A 26,038-nucleotide genomic window follows, 5' to 3' on the forward strand; every position below is an offset into this window, starting at 1 on the left:
ATGGCGCTCTCATCAAGACTGTCCCCCTTGGTTCACCATGCCACGACCCCAACTACGACGAGGCGGCTTGCGCTGCCGTCAAGGATTCGTGGAAGTGGCCCATGACACAGTAGGTTCTCCAAGCTTTCTAGCGCAGGGCGCCACCAATTAACCCTAATTAGCATCGAGACTTCATCGTCGGTGATGCAGAATTGGTTCGCCAATCAGAGCTGTGACGCTTTCACTGCGGAGGAGAAACCCTGCACCCTTGGAAACTACGTGAGCTACGCCGTAAAGGTCTCGAATGCTCGCCAAGTAGCTGCCGCCGTTCAATTCGCAAACTACTACAACATCCGGCTAGTCGTCCGAAACACGGCGCATGAGTACGTCTCGACCCCAGATTTCAGTTCGATAACCTTATTAACTTTATCGCTTTTAGCTACTTTGGTCGATCTACTGGTGCTGGCGGCCTCGCTGTCTGGACTCATCATCTCAAGAACACTGAGGTCGTTCAATGGGCTGACAAGACTTACAACGGCCCTGCTTTCAAGCTTGGTGCTGGTATCCAGGGTTTTGACAGTGTTGAGTATGCCGACTCACAGGGACTTACCAGCGTCCCTGGTGAGTGCCCTACTGTAGGCCTTGCTGGCTTTACTCTGGGCGGTGGTCACTCTCCCCTCAGCTCCAGCTACGGTCTTGGTGCTGACAACACCCTCGAGTTTGAGGTTGTCACTGCTGCTGGTCGTATTGTTCGTGCCTCTGCCACTGAGAACAGTGACCTTTACTGGGCTCTCAGCGGCGGTGGCGGTGCCAGCTTTGGTATCGTCACTTCTATGACTGTGCGAGCTCACAAGACCACTACCATCGGTGGTGCCACTCTTACGCTCGTTGCTGGCACTGACAAGGATGTTTTCTACAACGCTGTCGCCAAGTTCCACGAGCTTCTGCCTGCCATGATTGATCACGACGCCACAGTCACCTACATCCTCACCAGCGCCTATCTCTCCATCAAGCCTGTCACCATCGCCAACTCCACTGGCGACTATGTCCGTGATGAGGTTCTCGCTCCTTTCACAGACTATCTCTCCAAGGCCGGCCTCACATCCACCGTCTCATACACTACTTTGAGCTTCCGTGACCACTACGAGCTCTACAACGGCCCTCTGCCCGGTGGCCACCTGGAGGCCTCTCAGTTCCAGTTCGGCGGTCGTCTTATTCCCAGATCTGTTCTTGAGACTGACAACGCCAATTTCATCAAGGTTCTGCGCAACTTTGGTACCGCCGGTGTGCTCGTCGCTGGCAGTAGCGGCAAGTTTGAGGCCTACCCTGGCGTCTCCAACGGTGTCCCTTCCTACTGGCGCAAGGCCGCTATATCCCTGCAGTTTGGAACTCTCTGGGACTCGACTCGCTGGGCCGACATGATCGCTGATCAGAAGAAGATCACCGAGGTCTACACGCCCCAGCTTAAGGCTGTCACTCCCGGCAGTGGCACCTACATGAACGAGGCTGACTTCAACGAGCCTGATTGGAAGAACGTTTTCTACGGTACAAACTGGAACCGTTTGAACACTATCAAGAGGAAGTGGGACCCCAACTCCTTCTTCTATAACTTCAAGGGTGTTGGTAGTGAGGCTTGGACTGTGGCCAATGATGGTCGCATGTGCAGGGCGTAAGACTTGTAATGACTTCTATTAGTACATATTTCAATTGTATCATACAATTTAGCACTCATAATCTGCATAGCATGGGGTATTGGCATTCCACGGGGTATATATTACTAGAATTCTGGACGTCCTATCTTGATACAGCTTTATCCTTCATGTGTCGTGCTTCTGAACAGTATTCTTCGATGACACAGAGTGACGAAACCCATTAACCGAGACCGAATGCTACACGCTCTAGGCATCTATGGCACAGTCCTTGCATTATGTCGTAGCAACAGGTCAAGTTCAGCGCATCTTATGTGAAAAAGGGAACAATCTATTGAAGTCTGAATATATATATCTCGAAAGGAATGAAGGAGATGTAAAAGGTAAATGCAATCCCAGCCCGAAACCTATTCTATCCCGTAAACCACCACTACCTCTTCGCCAATGTAAAACCAATATCCGTCAAAGCCCGTTGTGACAATGCCTGGCACCTCATATACTAAGCCGCTTAGAAGCCACCGTTGGGGTTGGGGTTAGGAATGACCTTGCCACCCTGCTGAACAGGGGGGATGACTGACTTGACAGTCTCAGCAGCGAGCTCCTTGTGTCTTCGGAGGCTGAAGTCCTGGTTATCAAAGTTCTGGTTGATCACACCAACCATGCCATTCTGGCAATGGTTTCCCATCTGCTGAGCGCAGTAGTACCAAATAGGCTTGGAGTCCTCAACCACAATTTGGAAGACATCGGGAGCCTGACCCTCCTGGGTAGGGAAGTTGAAGCCGGCGAAGAAACCGTTGCCGTCGGCGAGAGGCTGGCAGGGCTCCCCGAAGCTGGACTGGGCGACAGTGTGGTTCTTGGGGAGGAAGTGCCACTCGACAATGTCGCCGACTTCAGCGACAACGTTGTCGGGGTCGAAGCGGAGACCACCGAGACCGGCGTTGACGGAGTGGGTTACACCGGTGAGAGTGACGGTCTTGTCGGGTGTTGAACGGACAGTCTTGGAAGCGGGTGCCGCGGAGACAGTGGCAGCAAGGAGGAGAGTAGCTGAGACGATCTTGGAGAACATTTTGATGGTTTGTGAGTTATGACGTTGAAAATGAAGTGAAGTTGAAGTTGTTGAGTAGTGTGAAAGTGCAAGTTGCTTGATTGTTAGTGTTGTTGTGATGATGATGAGAATATTGCCAGTAGACCGAATATCTCATTCATTATATAGACAAATGAATCTATGTAAAATCCATTTCAAATTCATAAAAGTCATCATCATCATCATAGTGTAACTCGTCTCTCTGTGCCACCGCCTCAGCTGGGAATAGCAACCAGCTGTCCAACTCAGCCATCACTGGAAGAGCTCACCTCCGAGACCTGTTAACCAAGGACTCTCTCCAATTTCATTGGCCAAAACATGATTCTAGCATGGCTGAGGGGAGCTGACTGTTTCTCGGCATTCAGTGAGCTGTAAGCGTGGTTAACACTAGCCCCCAAAGACTGCGCCTCAACGTGGAATGAATGATGAGAATCTTATTTTTATCTGAGTAAGAGCCTTTCTATTGGTCGGAGCATGGAAGTGATTTTTGACAGGCTGCTTATGTTTTCAAGCCATGGGATTTGTTTGTGCGATGCTGGTGCTTGTCAAGTCGGGGAAGCTTACTTTGCATGGTGATGCCTGTATTGCCGACTATCCGAATACCATGCTTTTCTTTTCTTTTCTGTCAAGGGATTAGATTAAAATAGGAAGATACCCTGATTGCACAGGCCCGGCCGCTTCGGGTTTGACGACATCCGGCGCTATAATCGTCAAAGCTTTCTATACCGCCAGGTATTATAATCTCACTCAGCGGTGTCCTTACCTTCAAAGCGCCAAGCTCTTGGATTGCCCCCGATGCTCAATAAGCAAAGATTCCCCCGAAGGGAAGACAAAATCCCCAGACACCTACTTCAGTACTCAAAGTCAGAACGAGCGATCACGCTGGGACAGCATCGCATGGAATTGACAGTTCTGGTTAAGTGGCACGGCCCCCATATTATTAGCATCAGTTCTAAGAACATAAAGTTTTTGACCCAATGGGAATGTCTCTCTGTAGTGCACGGCATATGCGTGGTGGCAGTGACCAAAGTCCTTTCTCAGCATTAGAGCAGTTCTGAGCTGGACTGACGGGCTTGACGTGTCGTCAGCATTCAATGGCTGCATGGATGAATAACACAAAGTGAAAACATCAGCTGGGACTAATGACACCAAAATTACTCTATCCTACAGAAGATGAATCCGTGTGCAGTAGCTGTGTACTCGTTCTAAGTTTAGTGTCAGTCTTGACCGTCGGGGCTCAGCCTCACGGACATTCAAGCATTACACTTGTAACCCGTCATTCATGTATGACCCCGTAGCATGTCATATCCGACTTCCAGTAAAATCGCTGGTGGCTTGCTGTAGCCTTCTTGAGTCGCTGGCCGACTGAATCTACTCAACCTTGATATAATTAACAAGACCTTTCAGTAGGATCAGACAGCTTCATGTTTCCTCTTGGTCACGCAAGGATCCCTGGTTTCATTCTAATAATACTGCCATACAAGATATCGGAATCGGAAAAGAGAAGATGAGGCTATATTTATCTCAATAGACGTGTTAAGCAATCGCTCGAGACCACGTCCAATCCTCCAAACCGCTGTGGAGATCGACCGGTTGCCCATGAAGGCTCCTTTGAGTCTGGAAGTACATTCTGCCCTTTGAAAGCGGAAACTGGAACAATGAATGTACTAAAAGCGGTTAAGTTGGTATTCTTGTCATGGGAGTTATTTATCTTACCCCTCGTTCAAATCGAGAACCTTGAACACGTGGACTGCATCGTTGAATGTCTTTTCGGACCAGCTGACCGAGTCCCTGTTCCTCGATCATGAGTCAAGGCAGGGAAGATTTGACATTATCCACTTACATCTTATTAATCACAATTACCAACCTCTCACGTGGTTGAAGCTCGCCGTTTGACAACGTAGCTGCTAGTTTCTGAGCTGATGTGGCCCAGGTTAACGGATCTGAGCCATCAACAACCCAAATAGCAACATCAGGCGTTTGACTCTCTGAATAGCATCCATCAGTAATTGTCTAAATGAACAGGGAGATTGATCTCATACTTTCGACTCTAAAGAGGCCCGATGGAGCATGGAAACATAGAGGCTGTCCTCTTCCCTCATAGAATGGCATAATGTCCCCATAGTGAATTCCTTTCCGTTCAAGTTCCTCCAATTGTGACAGCTCAAGTCCGCACTACTGAAAGTTAGGATGAAGACTTTCAAACATCGAGATAATAAACATACCATGTAAATGAGGCATCCGACAAGAGTCTTCTTACCAGAGCCGGGATCGCCTAGTAGGCTCAGCGACCTGCAAGACATGTTCTGGCGGGCGGCACGGCAACACAATGGGAATAAATGTCGCGCGATGAAAGATGACTTGCGTGCAGGATAAATCGAGGCGGGGTATTTTGAAAAACGAACGAGAGTCAGACAGCTTCGATTCAATCGGGCAATGTTTGCTTTTCTGTGTCGTGAACCAACAACTTCTTGTTTGCCCAGGATGAGTCAGCAGCCAGCCACCGACGTATTGTGGTCTTGGCCCATGGACTTGCAGTATATAGCTCAGAGCACTCTCTAGCAGGATGTTTGTTTGTGGAGAAAATGATTCTGAGACTGGTCGCTCTTCTCAGTCTCAGCTTTAGTCTGATAAGTTTGGCCTACGTCGTGCGGGTCCCATGATCATGAACTATCAATATCATGAACTATGGTCTCGATGCTTGAAACCCCAGACCACTGCACTAAGGAAAGGAAATCATTACCGCGACACAAAAACTCTTCAATTGTCATAGGTTTTACCTGTCTATACCGCACAATCTATCTGTACTGTGCCCAAAGGGTTTGTGGATGACTGAGCTTAAGCTGAGCCTTATGGTCTTAACATGTGTTTTAGAGAGAAGAACCGCGAAAAGCTTGTCCTTATCGGGTTCACTCACAGAGATGGCTTCGATAGCAGGCTCACTCGAAAGCCTATCATCTCTGCCAGGTTCCCAGCGTTGTCAGACATCAAACGCACAGCACGCAACGCTTTCTGACTACCACTTCAGCCATCAGCAAGTTCGGTCAGAGAACAAAGTTGTGATGATCTATTGCCTCCTCCTCTTGGACAGCCAACTCCAAGCAAATTGAAACTGTTACAACTCTTGGTTGGTCTGAGCTATGGCAAATATGGACTTGAGGCGAATATGCTTGACATCTGCCACATACGACCATAGCTCGTAGNNTAGTTGGGTCGGTGACGACCAGCGAATCCCCGGTGTTGTATGTTTTTTAGTGTTGAAACTAATTTTTGCCGTCTCCACGATATCCATCCAAGTCAGCTAGCTCTCTAGAGGCAGTCATGACTACAAGGAACAGACAACACTAGCAAAAACAGGGCTTCGATAAATAATCTTCTGTATTAAGTAGAATGTGCTACTTAGAGTTCCTGTCTTGTGCTTTTGCCGAGATCTGTCACTATGGTAGACCCCGGCCAATGCTAACTATGTCCTCAGTCATTGCTATTACGCATTACTGCTTACTGAGGCAGTTCGACTACAGTTATCATATGTCTATTCTCTGTGTGTTATTGTCAGCGTCTTTTAAGACCAATGCCACTTACATCTAGAAACGGCGAAGGTCGATTATCTTACGAAAGATGCTAATGATGTACTTATTGCTTACTCGAGCAGCAAAGTCAGTACAACTACCAATAGAGTTACTGAGTGTCAACTAAGCAAGGAGCATATTCAACTCAGAAGAGAAGTGGTGCTCTTAAAGTTCCAGAGCAACCGTACCCCAAACAATACGTTCATTACCAGCAATTGCGAACCTGCCCGTCGGCATGTTAAGCACTTGTCAGGAATGTTGATGAAGTGCATGCGTGCATTTAAAACATTTCGCTATTAGGGTTGCAATTTCATGGTGGTGTTCGCTTGATTTGATGTTATATGGCTTCGAAAGATGTCGAATATGAAACCCCGCACTTCCATGTGACTTGTTGAGCACTTTACCACCCCATGGTAAGCGTCAGTGTAGAACGTCTCTTGCACTTAACTTCGCCATGGCATCTCGTCCAAGTCCAGCTTCACAAGGCCCGGCTATGCTGGACGTACTGGATAGTGAACATCGGGTTATGCTCGAAAAAGCTGTGAGGAATGTCCTGAGCACGGAGGTTGCCGAGCTCGTATACGCTCAGATTCTTGATGGACTTCCTGCTGAAAAGTCTCTGAGAGACAGTTCTGACTTTGTCAAAGATCACCCCGTTCATAGCCTTAATCACGCCGAAATTTGCCCCGGATATGTAGACAAAGCCCGAGAGTTCAGAAATCAGTTTGACCTATCGCAACTACAATTAGACTCCAAGGTAAGTCTTGGCTAGGGAAACATCGGCATGCCAAGCTTACGCTTATTTTAGACAATCAAAGCCTTCGCAGATACAGTGCCTGGATCAGAAGCGTTCAAACTTCGATTGATCGAAGTCGTTGCCGTTGCTTGTCATCAGATCGGCGCTTTTCTCTTTAACCTCGATGATGCTGCTCACAAGCACAAATTGTATGAAGACTGGAGACAAAGCGTCCTCGAAGAAAAGGAACGTGGGGTCGAATCAAGGCGATACTACGATCCTCCTCCCATCGCCTTTTGTCACCGAGCATATCGATATCCTGAGCAATATCCAAAAGGTACGGCTGATGTTGCTGGCTATTGGGCTGAGTCCAAGATCCTCGGCGGCGTTATTGTATTCGATCGTGGTGAGACTGAACAAGGGGTATGGTTTTTTGATCCTCATCATGGGACCCAACAGCTGATGACCACTGCGCCTGGGACAGTGCAATGCCATGTGGATCCATGGCGACTTGATCAGAGGCCCAAGAACTCTTTATCCACCGACCCAAGAACAATTCGACGCCTTGATCAAATTCCTCACTATTCCATTCGAGGAAAGCCCAACATGTCCGTTTCCTATTCATGGATCAAGCGCCAACAGACCACGATGGCATCCATACCATGCACTTGCATATTATCACATCTTCCGCGATAAGTATGAGAGGAGGCTCCCGCCAAACCCGCCTCAGCCAGGCTGCGTTGAGGACGGGACGGACTGGCCAGAACTTGATGATCGGCGACTTCTTCTCCTAGGAGGACTTACTAATCCTCAAGGCGAGCCTTACGTCAACGATGATGAGTATGCCGCGGCTACAGAGAGGATTAAAAACATAACGCCTTCATCGCCTCTTTGGCGGCAGTCTGAGATCTAAATTCAAACTCGAATGGTTTCTTTTATGGTAATGAGATGAACGCGACAGTTGACCAAGGCCTGGAGGTTGTCAGAAAGTTTGGAATTTCAGTGGAAAAGAGTGTTTGGGTCTATTCGTAGCTTGTAAAAAGTTTAAGCTCTAGCATTTCGATGAGAAAGCGAAATGTCCACTCTATGTTTACCATAAGATACACCAAGGATGTCCTGAACGACCACAAGATATCAAATATGGCCCCAAGAATTGACTTATTATAAACTGCTCTCGAGATATCCTCATAATATCTAAACCTTTTGAACTTTGAATCCAGTCCGAAAACTTCGTAGCCTCAAGGGTAAAATCATGGGCAGCAACCAGAAACATACTAGCTACAAACCGCAACTTTCTCAGAATTCAGAGCTTTGGATCCCCTTCGTGACCCCAGCTTCTAGCAGCTACATCCACACACACCCGGCAGAACACAGTTCTTTCCACAGCCATATTGAAGTCCGTTGGTTCCACAGTCCTCCCACGTCTTGCATTTGGCCCACGGCCCAACTCCCCCAGCCGTCGCGGTCCAGCACCATTAGCCGCTCCCCTTCGCACCGTAGCTCTTCCAGCAGTACTTGTCTGAACAGCCGTATGGTGCCCCGTAATAGCAACGTCTCTTTTGGAAGAGCCTGGAAGTACCCGTTGGGGTTGTATTGGGGATATCGCCTTCCTCTAGGGGCGTTAGTGAGGCACCCTTGGCGGGATCAAGGGTACGGTTGCGGCCGAGTGGATGAGCGGCGCAGAGGCGAAGATCTGAGGAATCTACGCCATCAGGGAGATTTCCGGGAGTGACCTGAAGGATTCCAGGATCTCCACAGACAGCTTCGGCACCAGAGATAGTGGATGTTCCAGCAGAAATCAGGGTTGAGCAGGCGAGAACTAGAATCGCGCTGTTGTACTTCATCGTGAATAATGATTGGAATTGAAGATAGAAGGTGCTTAAGTAGTGACAAAGGAGGTGCTTGAACAGGAACTGTTGCGAATGAAGTGCTCAAAAGGCTGAGGATCATTCGGACGTATTTATACTTATTGAAAAGACGTCTCTTTCAAGGGCTCAGGGCGCTGATATCTACTCATCAATATCAATTTGAGGCAGTACAGCAACCATGACAAGCCCTGTTGAACTTGTTGTTGGGGGCCATGACCCGCAACCTAGCTTCGGTCAAGGCCCAGAGGCCTATGCATCCCTGTTATGATGAATGATGGTGTTGTATATCTGTTAAACAGAGGTTAAATATTTTACAGCTTCTGCTACTCTAGTCGCTTGTAGTGGTCTACAGAGAATTAGGAACTATATAGCCTATACCTAGTTCACAAAGTTCATCAAACTAGCAGACATACGATGAGACCAAAGTAGTAATTCTGCATCAAGAGATCAAGACCAAGATGTATATCCAAGGGGTGAAGTTGCATGGTGGCTTAGCTGCTTATCATACCTCCAGTGAAAGGAGTAATCGCCGTGGAAATCATCGCGCAAACCGAACCATTCATACATCCACGAGTTGCCTATTCTGGTCTGTCAGTCTGGAAAGACCGAAATATACGAGTAATACGCCTGTGTAAGCGAATGACCCTGGTGAGCCAAGACGTTCTGGATCATGTAAATGTCTTACTTAGTTGACAGCAAATAACCCTTTTGGCAAAATGCACAGGGAAGTGAAACCTTCTGAACAAATCATATTTCAGGAATGCAATGTGGTCAATTGAAAGTTAGATATCAACCGGCATGATATGATCATGAGACCATCATCGCAACCAACGACCAACAGTCAACAACGCCGCATTAGGACAGGGTAATTGATAATCTGATAAGAGGATACCGGCCAAACCGCTAAATCGGATATATTCATGTCAACCTAACTCGTGGCCACCCCGCCGTTTTACACCCTTTCGAAAACACCAAACCTTGCTTCTTTGTTTAGAAGTCAACACAGAGTTTTTGCCGCTTTACCTTTCAAACAAGATGTTCAAATCAAAATCCATAGTTGTTGGTCTACTATTGAGTTCAGTATCTGCCGTTTCACGTAAGAGTTCACCATGATTGAACCTCCCTCCACTATTAACTCAGGGAATAGTCACATACAGCAAACTTTATGACAACAACTCGATACCTGTTAACCAGCTGGCATGCTACAAGAACGGTCTTATACTGGATGGGTACCCAGCATGGAAAACCATTGGGGACATTCCGCATTCAATCACTGGTCTTGAGCAGGTTGATGGACCTGATTCTCCGCTCTGCGGTTCCTGCTGGATTCTCACATACGGTGAAACCTCCAGACCTGTGCTTATCCTAGACAGTGCAAAGGAGGGTTTCGTATCAACTCTTGATACCTTGAACTGGCTTACCGGTGACAAGGGCGAAGAGCTTGGAAGCGTCGAGGTGAAGCCTGCCAAGGTTGATATCACGAATTGTGGACTTGCCCCGGCGGATATAAAGAAGGAACTCTGATGTGTCTTGATGGCCTTTGCCTTCCATCTGGCTAAATACCTTTACAGAGGGCATCCTTTGCACTGTTCTCTCATCCTCCTCCTGGATTTAATCTTTCGTCGTCAGTTGGGTCAAGGTCCTGCCGTTCAAGCTTATCCTAGGACCAGTACCAACTAAACAGAGCTTAGCTAGCGATTTGTTCTAGATGGATTAACTTGACTACTTTAAAGTCTAGTCATAGACGGCAGTGGTATTAGGAAGCACTGTTAATTGTCGCCCTATACCTATTGTAAAATAAATGTGAACTCCACCATAGGCCCTCCGAGAGCTCCGGATCTAAAGCTCTCGTTTTCGGTCCGGCAGCTATACGAAGGGCCGGAGAAATACAGAAACAGCTGGATCGTCTCAATTAAATAGGATAGAGCACACTGTAAGTGGTGGATGATTTATGAAACAGAAACCTTGTATACAGCCGAACTTTGCCTATTTAGGCAAATTCGGATAGTCTCTGCCGAAGTCTCTAGGATTGATCAGGAGATCGGAGAAAGTATATAAGATGAGAAAATGCCTTTTTATTTCATCGAAATTCCTACCCATTATTGAAAGTGTTAAGATACAAGGCAAGGTCAAAATGAAGGTGGCTGTATTGTCCCTTTTTATGACCGCTGTGTCGGCCGCCTCACTCCCAGTAAGTCTCATCATCCACGACTGGAGACACTACTAACCTGCTGGTGCAGAGCTATAGGTTTGTCGGAAGAGTCAACCCGGCGACCAAACAGCTCACATGGCCGAGCACCGGAGTGGCTTTCACCTTCAAGGGAACTACCGCCAGTATCAAGATTGACGGTATCACTGGAACATCAAGCGCGGATCTGATCATCGACGGTGGCAACCCAATTCTCGTTAAAAATGTAGAGGGAACATCGATCTCGACCCCAAAGCTCACTCAGGGTACCCATACTGTTGAACTTCGCAAGCGATCTGAAGCATCTTTCGGTTCCTTCCGAGTTTCCGGCGTCAGCACGGATGGTCAACTGGTCGAGAACGTAGCACCAAAGCGCAAGATTGAGATCATCGGCGACTCCATCACCGTTGGGTACGGTCTTGATGGCGTTAATCCTTGTGTCGATTCAGCTGTTCTGCAGAACAACGGCAAGACATATGGTGCTGTGGCAGCGAGAGCTTTAAAGGCGGATTATAGTGTCGTCGCTTGGAGTGGCAAGGGTCTCATCCGCAACTATGCCCAGAACCCTCCCGACACTTCACCAACGATGCCGGTTCTCTACACGCGCTACGGAGCCAACGACGCCGATAACAGTTTCAAGTTCCCCAGTTCATGGGTTCCTGACGCTGTTGTGATCAACCTCGGCACAAATGACTTCAGTTACCTCAACGTGCGCCAGCCAGTCAACCCTGCAGACCTGACTCAAGCTCTGGTCAAGTTGGTGAAGAGCATACAGCCACACTACCCCAAGGCTCAGTTCTTCTTTGTGTCTTCTCCGCTCCTCAGCGATTACTACCCTACCACGGCTGATGCGCAGAAGTCCACACATGTCAAAGTTCTCAAGGATGCCATGCAGCAGCTGACTGGTGTCAAGACTCATCTGGTTGATTGGCCTACTCAGGGATCTGATTCAGGATGTGACTATCACCCAAATGCTGCTACGCAAGCCAAGGGCGGTGCACTTCTGGAGGCCTCTATCAAGGCAGCTCTGGGATGGTAAGGGTTGAGACGGGGTATCAAAAAGAATTCTTGGAGATGTATGTCAAAAGAGTAGGCTTCTAACAGAGCCAAGCAGGTTCAAATAGAGAGAAGACAGTATTGCATTCTTGTTTGACAGTCAAATTAAGTGCAACGTCTTATGAATGAACGTCTAGTATAACGGTTGTGCGTTGCTAGAATGGCTAGCTGCTTTATAAGATACAGGGAAAACTGGGTTACACCCAGAGGAAAAACCCCAACCCCTTCAGCCTCTCACTCATCCTCGCCAATCCCATCACGAAACTCGTTGCTAACGGGTGTAGAATTCTACATCTTTCCATGTCACAGTAATTGGCCCTGAACCGCTTACAGTAGCATAGGCTCCATACTTATCTCCCCATACATCTCGCGGCGAAGTAGTGGAGTATTTCTCCTCTCCATTGATGAATACCTTGTATGAACCTGTATCGGCATCATGGATGGTGTTGACAGTGACCGTTGCACCGACTTTGGCCACTCCCTTGGCAATTGTTCCTCTTCCTCCCACGCCGTATAAGTCTCCAGAGTGATCCGCAGCCAGCATGAACCATGCACCTTTGTTTCCGATTGTTTGCTTGAGAGAGATTCGATCCCCTCCGAACGAATTGATGGTGAATTTGCCAGTAAACTGGTGTACGCCCGAGGTATAGTGGTCTCTAGAGCCGTATTCGGCGCGAAGATGGCCATTGTGGCAGCCGGAGCCAACGGTCTGCCCGTTGGCCCTTGGTGGAAGGTGAAAGACGTCGCCCTTGATTTTTGCTCCTGCGCATTGCTGGGGGTTGAGGGCAGGGTTGACTTTCTTCCATCTGCCGCCACCGAGGGGAGCGGCTGCAAGAGCCATAGGTACCAAGATGGAGACGAATAGGTTATTGAGCAGCATAATTGAGTAAGGGTCGTAGTAATAGCGAGTGAAAGACTTAGGCAAGGTATTTGGAGAGGACAAGGTATGAAGGAGGCAAGCAATAGAGTGGTTGTTGAAGCGTTAAAATGGGGGAGCTCAAGCCTATTTAAAAGCACCGGTCTAATCTTCTTCACATGTATGTTTGTTGTATTAGTAAACGTCAAGTTGTGAAGTCTCCTGAGGAAAGGATATCCAGAACACAGATTCATAAGAATCATGAGATCCATTTTCCTTAATTTCCTAGGTATCTGACCCTTGCTTTGGTACACATCTAGCGACTTAAGACTTGTTTGTGGAGGCTTCCTAATTGCGTTGATGATGGTTTAATGAAGGAGCCAAATCCTTCCTGGACTTGCAGTACAAAAATTGTAGTACTTTGCAAGCAAATGCTTGTTTGCATGTTTGCATATGCAGCCAGGGATTATAGTCAAACTTAATATGTACAAACCCGGCAAATGGAGTGCGAAGTGTGTTTCAAGTACAGTGAATTTATCTACTATCCTGATTAAGTAGAACGAAGCGCTACTTAACGAAATGTAAAACGACACTTGCTTGGGTTAGCATGCAGTCTACAGTCTAACTAGGCTCTGTGAAATAAAGATAAACTCTAAATCACAGTTCTCAACTGCAAATATCACATACGGCTCATAACTTCGACCTTTCATTATACTCAATCCGACCTATTGTTGTCAAGTATATTCTGGTGAGAAAAGGCCTTAGGAAAGTATTGCTACAGTAGCAAGGATACCTTTGGCTTCACATAATAGGTAGTCTATAGTCCAACGTTGCTAAACAGTACATTATTATAAAACCGCCATGATACAGATTGGCAGCATGGAATGCAAATATGTAAACGCGAGATTGCTCTGGTTGGCCGAGAGTTCCGGGGTTTACTTGAAACACCCTGACATGCCGTCTGTGCCGATCTCCTGTGAATAGGACTGTTATTAGCTCCCTGCACTAAGTAGGGACCTAACTCTACGAACACTCAGCCCTACCCAGTAGTCATTTATTAGTATTAACTAGTTTACGGCAGCCGATCCCTGAAAGGCAAGCTAAAGCAACTATGTAGTCGATGACTACCTAGACGACCTAGACTACCTACAGAGTATAAAGTTAGGCTTTAGGCTGTCAACGCAGATGAGGCCAGCTCTATGCTGGTCCTCGCAGCCCTCTTTCAGCTAAAGGATACAAACGAGGCAGGTGATTCAATATTAAGCTTTCAGTCACAAACAAGACTTTTGCTGATTGATACTTAAAGCTTACGGCGTTTCAACGAGACATAAACCGTGACTGTCGCTAAAGAATGTCTCAACAGTATAGATTGGCTCCTTGAACACAAACTAAACCCAGCGAACATTGAGTTGCAGAAAGTTTCGGTCTCCCTCGAGTCTAATTTTTCTGACATATCATTCCAGGTAGCCATATGCTTTGCATTCGTCGGCTATGGCTCTTGATGGTGCAGGTCGCTCCACGATACAATCCAGATTGGTACATATCAGGTTGCGTTCCTATCTCAATTTACATAATACACTTATAATAAACTTCGTTAAGTATATGCTATTTGTATTTGAGACTTGTGGCTTTACTTGTACTGTTATACATAACTCAAGACGAGATAATCCTAACACTTACAAAGAAGAATAAACAATTATAAAGTAATTGTCTTTCTTCTTCTATGTCTAAAGAACTAATGATTTAGCTAAAGGCAGTAAAATGTAGGGCGAAAGGGCGAGGTAGTGTCTTTCTAGGGGTCACAGCAATCCTAGATTAAATGTCATTCTGATTGATCTTTTCTTGTCAACTACACACATTCCAAATCACTTTACCATCAACTTTTCAGAGCCTCAGTTGCCCGTATCCTAGGGGGGCATAGTTCGATTGAATCGAACTAGTAAGCTCTTGGGGATTGCCATGATAACGCTCCGTTTCCCAGATCTAGTGTCTTCTCTAGACCCAACTATGACCTTATCACAGCTTATCATCTAGCAATCGTCAACACTCATCCACTCATCCCCATTCTTATCTCCATATATTGTGGACCGTTGTTACATCGTCCAGACATTGACGTCTATACCAAGGATCAGGTTTCTCATGCTGCAAGCCTGTCGATTCGTTAAGTCGTCAAAAACGTTACATCAACTCAATCCTACGCCTAGAATCGGAGTCAGTCCACAATATTCGCCAAGATTTCCAGAGACTAAAGAATATGGTCCTTGTCTGTGGAGAATGCCGAGGTGGCGTAAGTGTCATCTATGGAGCCAATGCACCAGATCAAGGCTGGTATTGGTCTTTGTAGACCGTTCCGGTTTCTTGGGATCCTGTATAGGATGACATATCAGACTCTGATATCGATGGTCTGTCGATGTGCAATTGTTTAAGTATCTGAGATCTCGCGGATCCCGGAATACACAAGGCATACCTTCCGAACTTCGTGATATACTGCGCAATGGGCGATATAATCGATGCCGGAGCTTGTTCCAAGCTCTTCACCACTCTGGACATTGGAAATGGCAAAGTCAATCTCAAGCACCGCATTATCCATGCACCTCTGACTAGGAACCGAGGAACTCCGGTGAACTCTGTGTCTACGCCTGAGAAGCCCAACCGACTCTGGATTACAAATGACCTGATGGCCGAATACTATTCTCAGCGAGCGACCGATGGTGGCCTCATCATTTCTGAGGGCCTCCCCCCTTCACTTGAGGGCAATGGAATGCCAGGTGTTCCAGGCATTTTCCTCCCTGAACAGGTAGAAGGCTGGAAGAGGGTTGTTTCTGCTGTCCATTCCAAAGGAGGCTATATGTATGCCCAGTTGTGGCACTCTGGTCGCGCCAACATCCCTCAATTGACGGGAACTCCCATTCTGGCTCCCTCCGCCACACCATGGGATGACCCCAACGAGACCTTTGCATATCCCCCACCCCACAGCACTACGCCTGTGAAGATCGCAGACTACCCACCTATCGAGATGACCGTGGAAAAGATAAAGAGTACTATCAGTGACTACGTCGAAGCTGCAAAGAATGCCATTGAAGCCGGTTTCGACGGCGTTGAAGTCCACGGCGGAAACGGATACCTTGTCGAGCAATTCCTCTCCTCAAACATCAACAAACGGACAGATCACTACGGCGGCACCGAGGAGAAGAGATGTAACTTTGCACTAGAGCTTATGGAGGAACTAGCCAAGTCAATTGGCCAAGAAAACTTGGCTATTCGCCTCACCCCTTTCGGTCTGTTTAACCAAGCTCGTGGCGAGAAGCGTGTTGAAACATGGAGCCACCTCTGCCGTGAACTGAAATCTCGCTTGCCAAAGCTTTCATACGTCAGTTTTGTTGAGCCAAGATATGAGCAGATCTTCTCGGAGGCAGAGAAGCAGAAGTTCCTGGGATCTTGGGGCTTGCCTACTGTCGATCTGTCATTGTTCCGTTCCATCTTTGGAGATACGCCATTCTTTTCCGCCGGCGGATTCAATGATGTTAACTCATGGGGTGCTGTCGAGAGTGGGAAGTATGATGGTCTGTTGTATGGAAGGTATTTTATCAGTAACCCTGACTTGGTAGAGAGATTGAGGAATGGGTGGCCGCTGCAGGCGTATGATCGAAAGACATTTTATGGACCTTTTGAAGATAATGCTGTTGGATATACGGATTATCCTTTTTACAAAGAGGAGTAGATCTTAATTTACAAATTAATTCTCCCCGTGTCAACTACGAATACATGTTTGGATATATAGATGTAGCCTAAGATCATGAACAACACTTGAGACAGAACATGTGGCTCAGCCTGATGCCGAATACTTATTGCCCTGAGACTATAGAACTGCCAACACCCGAGTCCGTCGGTGTTAGGGGCCTTTTATCATCATCCTGCCACTCGGTACTCTCACTTCCGTGTCCATTGGTCTTCGAGCTCTGTCGATGTAAGGGTTTAGACAGGTTCCTTTTCCCCCCTGTTTTATAACGCTTCACAAACCTGGACAAGCGCGACCCTGAAGAAACATATGATGCTACCTCGCTTGTGTCCAAATAGTCAGGCGAGGTCTGCTGTGGTGTTGATGGTGGGGTGACGGAAATTTGTGGTTTAAGTGCCACTGGCGTTGTCTCGCTTTGGGCTTCTGTGTTTGTTTCTGGTGCCTTCTTGGGCTCTCCACCTATTTGCAAGTCGATGATATCGACTTCGCTTTCATCCTCGACTCTGGCACGTCTATCTGGGACAGGAGGGGCTCTAGTCTCAGAGTCGGTGGTCCCAGAAGCTGAGGGCGCTTCCAATCCATGTTGCTGTCGAAATGCAGATGCGGAGTTATAAAATGTTGACGTGAAGGTGCGTCTTTGCCGCATGCTCCTCAGCTGAAGAGTCGTAGTGGCAAGCTCTTTAATCATTGACTTCCTCAAGTTAGCAATGAGGACCCAAAGTTCATAAAGGGACAACTTGCCCATGTCGTGCTAGGGTCTAAGAGAACACGTCCCTCTTCTCTTCTTCCGACAACCATCCCGAGTTGTTGTAAAGCTTCGAAGCTAGCCCATTCCTCTCCGATAGCAACGTACTCCTCCTTCATGGCTCTCTCATCGGTCTCTTTTGCTGGATAGAATTGAGGTAAGTATCCACAATGAAGGAACTGTAAGAAGACGGGCTGTTCATTTATGAACCAAGTTTCACCAAGATCTGATGGGTTAGCAATTGCAGCTGTCAAGGCTTCTCTTTGTCACCCACCATTTCCTCGGATATACACAAGCTTCATACTTCTTCCCTTCATCAGCGTATGTGCTAGATCTAATCCGTGAGGATTTCTAGCGGATTTGTCGCCAACAAGTGCACCCATAATCGCTTTCCCAGGATAACCCTTTTCAGACATGAAAGCATCGCAGTCCCAGATTGGCTTATCTCCCTGCCTCATGATACCTAAGCTAATAGACGTAAGGTGAAGCTTGGGAGTTATAGGCCGAGCCTCATAATCTGCAGAGTCTGTTTGTGGCAGAACAACAAAAGCAGGTTTCTGGAACTTTGATCTCACTGGTTTTGTCTCCATGGTCGGGTTGTGTGACTGGGCAGGTGGAGGCCAATATGTCTCTCCTGATGGTGGTGGTGGTGGCGGTGGGAAAGGATATCCGTGAGAGAAGTTTGACGCTTCAGGCATCCAGTTCGACTGGTCTGAAGATCCGTGAGACGGTGCAAAAGGATTTCGAGCCTGACCGTATGGCTGGAAGTAGGCACCTGTTGGGTATGGCATAGTTGGTTCCGCTGATATTGGTGAATGGCCATTATTTTGAGGGGGCGCATTCGTATATCCAAAGGGAGCATCCCAGGCTTGTGTTGGTCTGAGTATCTTGCGGCCACGAGGATCAAACTCCGGCTTACCATTGTACTTGGTTTCTTCTCTCGGGAACTCATTGCGAGCTGCTCTTGCTTCCTTTCCAAGAACTTAGCATATCTATGCACGATCAGTAACTGTGGATTGCTTACTCTTCTCCGGTTTGTCTCTGGGCTCCCAGGCCTGTAGAGGGACTCTTCGCTGTCGGAGCTGTCACTCGCTCCAAATGCCTTGCTCTTATCGGGCTGGTTATCTGGTTTCCCCTTCTCAACCTCGCTTTCGCTCAATGATGTCCAAGCCAGAAGAAGTCGATTGACAATCCTTGCTGGTTCTTGAGGCTTGGGGTTTTTAAATCTCGCTCTCTCTAGAGGACCCCCATTGTTTTCATAGTCAAAGGGGTCATCGTCATACACATCATTGGACTGTTGATATCGGTACCCCACTTCTGTCTTCTCATCGCTTCCAGTATCTCTCAGATGTGAGCCAGGGTTTGGTACTCCTTTCACTGGTATCTCGTTGAGAAATACGAGGTTGTATAGAAACGTAGCTGCATCGCCGCGTCGGTGGAAATCAGGTCCAAATTGCGCGATGCTGCCACCGTCCGGTGGATCAAACCCCGACCTTCTGCGACTTCGGGACACCCTTTCTTCGCCTTCGGAAGAGGTGTTTTCTTCATCTTCATCTTCAATCGCAGGAACGGTATAACGTCTTTCTGGACGTATTGGATCCTTTACACTTAGCGCAAGTGCTGAGCGGACCTCTTCCTTATCGCTTGGAGAAAGAAATGCGTTGTCTTCTGAATTCTTGTTTTGACCGTAGAGTTCCTCCGTTCTTACGTGTCCGGGAATCTCAGATTCACGCACGGGACTTGGTAGTCTTTTGCTTGTGCGAACTGGTGGGCTCGGTGCTCTTTCTTGAGGAGGATCTGGAATTGGCTCCGATTCATCATTCTGGAACGAAGCTTGACCAGCCAGGACAAGACTCTCGGCTTGAGCTTTGAATCTGTTTCCCACTCTCCCTTGTATTGATGGACGGCTGGAAAGGTCAGATCATTGTTCATAATTGCCGAATAGGTGCTTACCCATTGGGGGACTTGACCAGAACAGCCGCTGAAAGAATGGCAATTTGCAAAGTCAATGTGACCTTATGCTTTTCGATATCCGACAACAGCCTTGCAGCCTTGAGCCATTTGACCCTTCGTAACATACTCTCATCAGCCACCATCTTGTCAATCTCTTGCTGCGTCATCTGGATGTTCTTGACAACATGCCGAACGGCTTCGCAAAACTGCGGTTTTGCATATGCTTGCCCGGATCTGATGATGTCGTGTAAGTGCTCAAGAGTCGAAGTCAAGCCAGACATCTCAATGGCAACCGATTGGATCTCCTTGGGCGCATTCTTTACTGTCTTGTAAAGCTTGAAAAGAGTGTTTGAGATTTGAGCGCCGGCTGATGCTATGCCAGCGATACTGGCTATAATTGATAGAGGGTCCATACCTAGCGCGCGATTACCGTTCAGTTATTGCACAATTGAGAGGAAAGAAACTGAATTGAGGGTGTAAACTCAGATCGAAAGCTTCTGAGGGCTCAACTTGGTTGTGGACTGCCTTACGGCTGCCTTCGGAGGCTGTGCACCCCTGTCTTGCATGATGCAGGTAAGACTACCTGCAGTTAGCCTAGGAGAGAAAAGAAAACTGAGGACCTTTAACCGTAAGTGATGAAAATCTTTAGGTAAATCTAGCCTAAGCTTAGGGACTCTTTGCAAAGTTTATTTTGACACCCAATATTAAGGTCCTGTGTTTTCTTGCTCCCTGAGGCTAGCACCTAGCAATCATGGCTATGTCTCACTCAATTGGGTCCTCGCAGTTCCAGATTGGAACAGTTTCCACTGGGAAAAGAGAAAACTGCAAGATTACCTCCCACGGCAGAATGGTTGGAAGGTATCGTGATCTGTCCTGTAAAAACCTGCCAATCAACCGTGTGTGCTTGGTGTTGAAGGAGGTGACAGACCGTCCTTAATACGAATGCTTTAGTTTGAGTGTTTATGTCAACGGCTCTCTGGCTTCACTCAAAGCTGGCTCCTTATGTGCAGCTCTGCGGTTCAGTTCATGGAGTGAGACAGGGCTTAGTTCGTGCAACGCGCTACATGTATCATGTTCCCGCTCCGTCAACCAACACAGCAAGGGAGAGCGGTGCGAAGACTCGTCGATGAGGCACCATTCTTTTTCGTATCTTCTTGAGCCTCGTATGTTCTTCTTTGCTCGTTCTATCATGTATTCTTACGAAATAGCAGCTCGACGTTTTCCTCACTTATCCTTGGATACCATACCGCTCGACCCATGCAGCTTTCCCCAATTCCTGACCTTGACATCCATATCCCACCGAATGAACACCATAACAATCATCACAACCCAGCTCAGCAATGTATTCGCCAAACCCGTCCAAAATCCACCACGTATAGCGCCTCCCATGACAGTAGTCATAACGAGCCTAATAATAGTGCTCGTTGCGATAAGCTCTTCGCCCCTCTCCAACCCCGCAATTGCACGACGAGCACATTCATCTGGTGTGAGGATCTGATCACCCTCCTCGAGCGCTTTTGTAACATCTGTCTTGACCTTGTTCTCATCGTCTAGTGACTTGGTTGGCATTGTGGCTGGGAAGACAGTGTGGATGCGCACGCGAGGCTCATTCGGGTGAGCACCTGTGTATAAGTTCATCTCCTGTGAAAGAGAGTCTGATAGTGATCGGATGGCCGCTTTGGAGGGCGAGTAAGGCGTGAAACCTGCAAAACTGTATAACGAAACAAAAGAGCCTGTGAATATGATGTGACGAGACGGCGGTGCCTTGACTTCTGTGATCTTCTTCGTGGTACCGTCGATAGCAGGCCTCAGCCACGCATTGAGTGTAGCATGGGCCATGTACGCACTCGAGAAATAATTACTGTCCATCATAGTCTGAAGCTGCTCAACCGGTGTGTCAACGAACAACGTCGGGTGCGCGCTTCCACTACAAGACCAGACGACATCTGGCGGGCTGTCATCGTTCCAGGCGGTGACTTCTGCAATTACACGAGAGCATTCGGAAGCTTTAGTGACGTCGGCGGTGAGTGAGAAGAAGCGCTGAGATGAAGATTGGGCAGATGCTTCGACTTGAGTGAGAGCCTCTTTCAAGACGGTTGTGTCACGGGCGACTATAGCGACGTTCGCGCCTTTGCAGGAGAGCTGGCGCGCTGCTGCTAGGCCGAGACCTCTGGAACCGCCTGTAATTAGGACTGTCTGCGAAATGTTAGTGGGCGGGGCAGCTTCACTGAAGGAATGAGACGACATACTCTACCCTCAACAGGGAACTCATCACGAGACAAAAACGAGCCCATTGTGTAACGAGGAGTGGTAATTGAAAACAACTTGACCTGGGTAATTATAGCAAATAAAAAAGGAGTCCTTCAGACGCGTCGAAATTGTCAGCATTTAAGCCTGAACAATTTAAACAGCGATCCACAATTCTAAGTCGCTGATTGGTTCGTCCCTCAACGCTCTCATCAAATCCTCAATCATCCAACGCCAGCACAGAAGAATTGCTCGATCCTGAGAAGCAAGCCAGTAGATAAAGACGCAGAGAATTACAAGAAAAAAGCAAAAACACATCGACAACGGCAGGATTCGAACCTACGCGTGCGAACACAATGCCTATGATGTCTCGAAGAGATAGCAGGGCATCGCCTTAACCACTCGGCCACGTTGTCATGCTGTGGCGAATGATATTACAGATTATATACACCGTTCGCTACCTCCACCCAGACACATCTGTTGGCTATCCTATACACTGTGATCCTATATCCCTATCACGGGCAGTCGAGAGACTGCATGTTTAGAACAGCGCAAATTCGGGCATTCTTTTCACTGTCTGATACTCCTGACACAAAAGATCTTTGACACCCACAACTCCTCGGGCGCAACAGCCTTCTCATAAATTATTACCGGCCAGGTCAATACTCACACCTCTTCTTTAGATCTCTTCTCTGCTCCTCTAGCAACATTCGTTCCTGTAGACAGCTCCATCTTGCCCATACCACCCTCTCTGCCACGGCAGACCTCTAGGTGTCTTTGGTCAACGACATGATCCCAAAGGAGGATACCTTCACACGCGAGGGAAAAGTAAACGGGAGGTTAGAAAATGGTGGTCTCTTGACGTAAGCGTAGTAGCATAGCCCTCAAGGGCATCCCAAAAGCACATGTTTGACCATTTCGACTACTACCTGTACTGGCTACACTGAGGTAATAATCGCCAACTCACAGTAACCAACTCGTTTTGGATAACTAATATTATAAAATAATCGTGTAACTTGGTCTGGTACTCAATCTATTGCTCCTACAGGCTTCAAAGCTTCAACAATCTCACTTCGCAGCAAAGAAGAGCTTGGTTTGGCTCGAACTCAGCAAACTTATCCCGTCCACCCCCTGCTATACATATCGAAGACTTGTGATGCTAAGCCGCCTCTTTTTCGTTTATAAGAAGCATCTGTACTTTGTACGGTGTGCATCTCTAATTTCCATCGCTATCATCGAAGCTGATGCATAACTTTTCACTGCCGAGTATCGAGGCCAAAAGCTTCTTTTTGGGCGTCCACGCTGTGTTAGGCATCCACCGACTCCCGTCATCTTGCCAATCCTTAGTCCTCTTTCAAATGGACAGCATGCCAGGCTGTCAAGAGGCCACTTGTCAGATATGAGGTTAGGAGGACAGGTGGCAGTAGTTTTCGCCAGCTCCAGCGTTCGAGCTCATGGAATACCGTCTGAGCCGGCCCAAACCTACTTCTCCTGTTCATCCACAGCTCTCCCATCGCACAGGCCAGAAGGCCCAGTATACCCAAGAACTGATTAAAGCATTGTCTATGTGCAAGGTAATACCAGATTCTGCCGGCGTAGCTGTAGCTTTCGGGAGCAGGACGTATAGGCACGTATTCAAATATCCCACCAAGCCTCATAGGTCCTGCATGACGAAGATGAAGAAATAAAATGGGGTACTCCAAATAATCCCAAAACCCAGGCATGACTGAAAGCGGCGGTGATTAATGATCACCCACTAGTGAAATCAACGGGATGGCCAAGATGGGCGGTATTTCTTTGGTGGTGGTGGCGGCGGTGGGTGTGTTGCGAGAATTTCCTGACTAGGCGGTTGTTCCGTGGCTTTGCGTGCGAATGAATGGAAATAATAGAGAACACCGAGGAACTGAGTCCGCAATGTAGAGTGTTGATGGTAGATCGTGGATTGAAGGTAGTGCTTGGCTTTTGTGGTCGCAAATTGAGAAGAGAGAGAGAGAGTTCACTGTTTTGTGTCAGCAATGCAGCAGGCAGGCACTTATTTATACAACTTTGGGGTCAGCAATCGGTTCAAAGCAAGATATCAGGTAAAGTTAAGGGCAAAAAGGATATTGCCTACATATGTCCATTGGTGTTCTTTGCCTTTGTGCCCTGAGGCTGAAGGCTAATATATCCTCTCGACCTTATCACAGCTTCGAGAATAAAGTATCAGGGCCAAGGAATCTTCTATTCGTAGCTCAAGAAGTTCAGTCGATCACCATTTAAGTCATTAGGTAGGTGTATTAAATGAAAGGATAGCGAAAGGTTCAAAAAGTACAAAATAGAGTTATACGAGTGTCACTTTATTAACCGATGAGGGTCATCACGAAAGATTATTAACAAAGTGTTAAGGTTTGGAAACATTCAGTAATGAGGTGGTAAAAGTTTACTTATAATAAAGTTATTTTAACATAACACGCTGGGCATTTAAGATATCCTGTACCCCTGCATCTCTTCTCTTCCCTTCTTCTCCTTATCGGATCCAGGCTCTTCCCCCAGTGTCCCTATAAGTTTAGCACTCGGCCCAGTCATGCCTGTAAGTTTTATCTACCACATCTCTCATTTAGTCCTAACATTTCAACAGACTCCTTCTCCCTTACCCTGGCTCGAGAATCCTCTTCTAGTGCCGGCCTTTTGTTTCACTATTATCGCTGTCATACTTTGGTCGACAATTTTCATTGATCACCTCCGCGGTAGGAGAGACGAATCAAGATGCCCACCGAGTTCAAAGAACGACTCAAAACCCTCCACCGACTTATAACGTGAGAAAGCAAAGTCAATTGACAAGAAGGGATAATTCGATTACTTTTCACTATTGATACATGGTAGCTATGGAGCCATAAGAATACAATTTTGTACATATCCAACGTCATAATCTTACAATCATTTACCCATCACTCAGGCTCTCCATACTCAAAGCCTGGAACGATCTGTGCGGTCCTCGGATCGACCTTCTCTCTCATTGTAAAAGTGCTTCTTCGCAATCAAGCCCTTCATGCGTCCCAGGCGGCTCATAAGGCTGGCATCATAGGGCGGAGCCTGCATCATAGCCATAACAAAAGGCCCCTGAGCACCCCAGGTGCAGCTGTGCAAGTGATCTGAGATCTGCCCAATCAATCCCTCGAGTTCACCAAGCTGTTCATTCGGGAACAAACCAACTGGCTTCATCTCGTCAAGTGCGTCAAAGGCCGACGTAGCATCGCCGTAACGCTTCCAGTGGATTTCGGCGAGTTTGATGAAAAAGGTGGTGGAGACGCCAAGAACATAGGAGGAGAGGCCGAGTTCTTTAACTCGTGGGAGGATATTGAATGCGAGGATAGATGATCTCGCAAATGCGGTGTCGAAGAGCTCGAGCCCGTAGATGAGATACTGAGGGTACAGATGCCCCTGGATATCCATAACAGGCTTTTCCCCTTCTGTCTTCTCTGCTTTCTCGGCCTCCAACTTCTCAGCTTCCTCCTTCGCAATTTGCTCCTTGGACTTCCGACCCCTCTTGACCGTTGTGTCTTTCTCGACAATACCTAGCTTTCCAGGTAAGGAGAATACCTCTTCCTCCATGACATTCCAAAGCTCAATGTCCGTCTTACAGGCCTTCATGAGATCCTGCACTCTCTTCTTCTCTTTCTCCCTAATCTGTTCGTACTTTGCCCATTCACGCATCTGCTTCTTCTCCGCCTGGTCAAGCTCAGTCAAGCTGTAAAGATTAGGGCGTTTTGGTGCAAGTTCAAATTTGCCCAGAGCGTTCTCGGCAGCTCTTCGAAGGGATGCTGGGTAACGCTTGAGGAAGTCATCGCTGAAATTCGAATTATGGGCTTTTTCAACAAGTGTGTTTCCTCCACGCGCCGCGTCTGGTTGTTCTTGGTTTGGTGCTGAACTTGTAGGTTGAGTTTGGCCAAATTGAGAACGCTTTTTGTTTTTGGCTAAGCGGCCTTTAGCAATATCATCGAAAATTCCTTTGAAAATTTCTGTTTCCGTCGGCGTCAACGTTCCTTGTCGTTCAATCTCGGTTTCGTTTGCACTTGTTGTCTCCTCGTCGTCAAACTCGAAAGGAATTTCAGAATTGTCTACTTTCCCGAGTCGTCTTGTCGAAGTCGCCACTCCAGCTCTCTGAGTGAAAATAATGCTGGCAGGGCGTCTGCAAGCCAGTTGTAGCGTCCTTGTTTGATACAAGAACGGTAAAAGATTTCGAGACATTTTTTATGTTGTGTTCAAGGATTTGTTAAACCCTTTAATTTTCACATGAGATTGTGGAAGGCTGAAAATTGATACCGGTTCAAGGCCGTGGTCGGCTGAATGTCGGATGCAGAACGCGTAGGCATCAGCGCGTGACTTCGCG

At 47.4% G+C, this 26,038-nt stretch overlaps 11 protein-coding genes across 11 annotated transcripts; 4 read left to right on the forward strand and 7 right to left on the reverse strand.

Moving 5' to 3' along the window:
- Window positions 1-2,136: 2,136 nt before the first annotated feature.
- On the reverse strand, window positions 2,137-2,694 carry FTJAE_2628 (plastocyanin-like domain protein; the record flags this gene model as incomplete). Its single annotated transcript, XM_037348841.1, has 1 exon — window positions 2,137-2,694. One exon carries the CDS (start codon window positions 2,692-2,694, stop codon window positions 2,137-2,139), a length of 558 nt encoding a protein of 185 aa, XP_037210236.1.
- A 1,537-nt stretch (window positions 2,695-4,231) lies between these two features.
- FTJAE_2629 (uncharacterized protein) lies at window positions 4,232-5,015 on the reverse strand (the record flags this gene model as incomplete). Its single annotated transcript, XM_037348842.1, has 5 exons — window positions 4,232-4,379; window positions 4,429-4,509; window positions 4,556-4,700; window positions 4,755-4,887; window positions 4,938-5,015. The coding sequence occupies 5 exons, from the start codon at window positions 5,013-5,015 to the stop codon at window positions 4,232-4,234; spliced, it is 585 nt and encodes a 194-aa protein (XP_037210237.1).
- A 1,720-nt stretch (window positions 5,016-6,735) lies between these two features.
- FTJAE_2630 (uncharacterized protein) lies at window positions 6,736-7,930 on the forward strand (the record flags this gene model as incomplete). The annotated part of the gene is made up of 3 exons (XM_037348844.1): window positions 6,736-7,038; window positions 7,090-7,440; window positions 7,502-7,930. 3 exons carry the CDS (start codon window positions 6,736-6,738, stop codon window positions 7,928-7,930), a joined length of 1,083 nt encoding a protein of 360 aa, XP_037210238.1.
- A 562-nt stretch (window positions 7,931-8,492) lies between these two features.
- On the reverse strand, window positions 8,493-8,861 carry FTJAE_2631 (uncharacterized protein; the record flags this gene model as incomplete). The annotated part of the gene is made up of 1 exon (XM_037348845.1): window positions 8,493-8,861. One exon carries the CDS (start codon window positions 8,859-8,861, stop codon window positions 8,493-8,495), a length of 369 nt encoding a protein of 122 aa, XP_037210239.1.
- Window positions 8,862-9,920: 1,059 nt separating this feature from the next.
- FTJAE_2632 (heat-stable 19 kDa antigen) lies at window positions 9,921-10,409 on the forward strand (the record flags this gene model as incomplete). The annotated part of the gene is made up of 2 exons (XM_037348846.1): window positions 9,921-9,981; window positions 10,033-10,409. The coding sequence occupies 2 exons, from the start codon at window positions 9,921-9,923 to the stop codon at window positions 10,407-10,409; spliced, it is 438 nt and encodes a 145-aa protein (XP_037210240.1).
- A 610-nt stretch (window positions 10,410-11,019) lies between these two features.
- Window positions 11,020-12,112, forward strand: FTJAE_2633 (lipase acylhydrolase; the record flags this gene model as incomplete). Its single annotated transcript, XM_037348847.1, has 2 exons — window positions 11,020-11,076; window positions 11,126-12,112. 2 exons carry the CDS (start codon window positions 11,020-11,022, stop codon window positions 12,110-12,112), a joined length of 1,044 nt encoding a protein of 347 aa, XP_037210241.1.
- A 288-nt stretch (window positions 12,113-12,400) lies between these two features.
- FTJAE_2634 (uncharacterized protein) lies at window positions 12,401-13,009 on the reverse strand (the record flags this gene model as incomplete). Its single annotated transcript, XM_037348848.1, has 1 exon — window positions 12,401-13,009. One exon carries the CDS (start codon window positions 13,007-13,009, stop codon window positions 12,401-12,403), a length of 609 nt encoding a protein of 202 aa, XP_037210242.1.
- Window positions 13,010-15,479: 2,470 nt separating this feature from the next.
- FTJAE_2635 (OYE2-NADPH dehydrogenase (old yellow enzyme)) lies at window positions 15,480-16,706 on the forward strand (the record flags this gene model as incomplete). Its single annotated transcript, XM_037348849.1, has 1 exon — window positions 15,480-16,706. One exon carries the CDS (start codon window positions 15,480-15,482, stop codon window positions 16,704-16,706), a length of 1,227 nt encoding a protein of 408 aa, XP_037210243.1.
- Window positions 16,707-16,830: 124 nt separating this feature from the next.
- On the reverse strand, window positions 16,831-19,835 carry FTJAE_2636 (uncharacterized protein; the record flags this gene model as incomplete). Its single annotated transcript, XM_037348850.1, has 5 exons — window positions 16,831-17,460; window positions 17,517-17,611; window positions 17,744-18,440; window positions 18,494-19,376; window positions 19,423-19,835. 5 exons carry the CDS (start codon window positions 19,833-19,835, stop codon window positions 16,831-16,833), a joined length of 2,718 nt encoding a protein of 905 aa, XP_037210244.1.
- Window positions 19,836-20,646: 811 nt separating this feature from the next.
- On the reverse strand, window positions 20,647-21,716 carry FTJAE_2637 (3-ketosphinganine reductase; the record flags this gene model as incomplete). Its single annotated transcript, XM_037348851.1, has 2 exons — window positions 20,647-21,618; window positions 21,672-21,716. 2 exons carry the CDS (start codon window positions 21,714-21,716, stop codon window positions 20,647-20,649), a joined length of 1,017 nt encoding a protein of 338 aa, XP_037210245.1.
- Window positions 21,717-24,615: 2,899 nt separating this feature from the next.
- FTJAE_2638 (uncharacterized protein) lies at window positions 24,616-25,896 on the reverse strand (the record flags this gene model as incomplete). Its single annotated transcript, XM_037348852.1, has 1 exon — window positions 24,616-25,896. One exon carries the CDS (start codon window positions 25,894-25,896, stop codon window positions 24,616-24,618), a length of 1,281 nt encoding a protein of 426 aa, XP_037210246.1.
- Between the last annotated feature and the right edge of the window lie 142 nt (window positions 25,897-26,038).

This window comes from Fusarium tjaetaba (genome assembly GCF_013396195.1).
Source record: "Fusarium tjaetaba strain NRRL 66243 chromosome Unknown NRRL66243_c0000053, whole genome shotgun sequence".
Taxonomy (NCBI): domain Eukaryota; kingdom Fungi; phylum Ascomycota; class Sordariomycetes; order Hypocreales; family Nectriaceae; genus Fusarium; species Fusarium tjaetaba.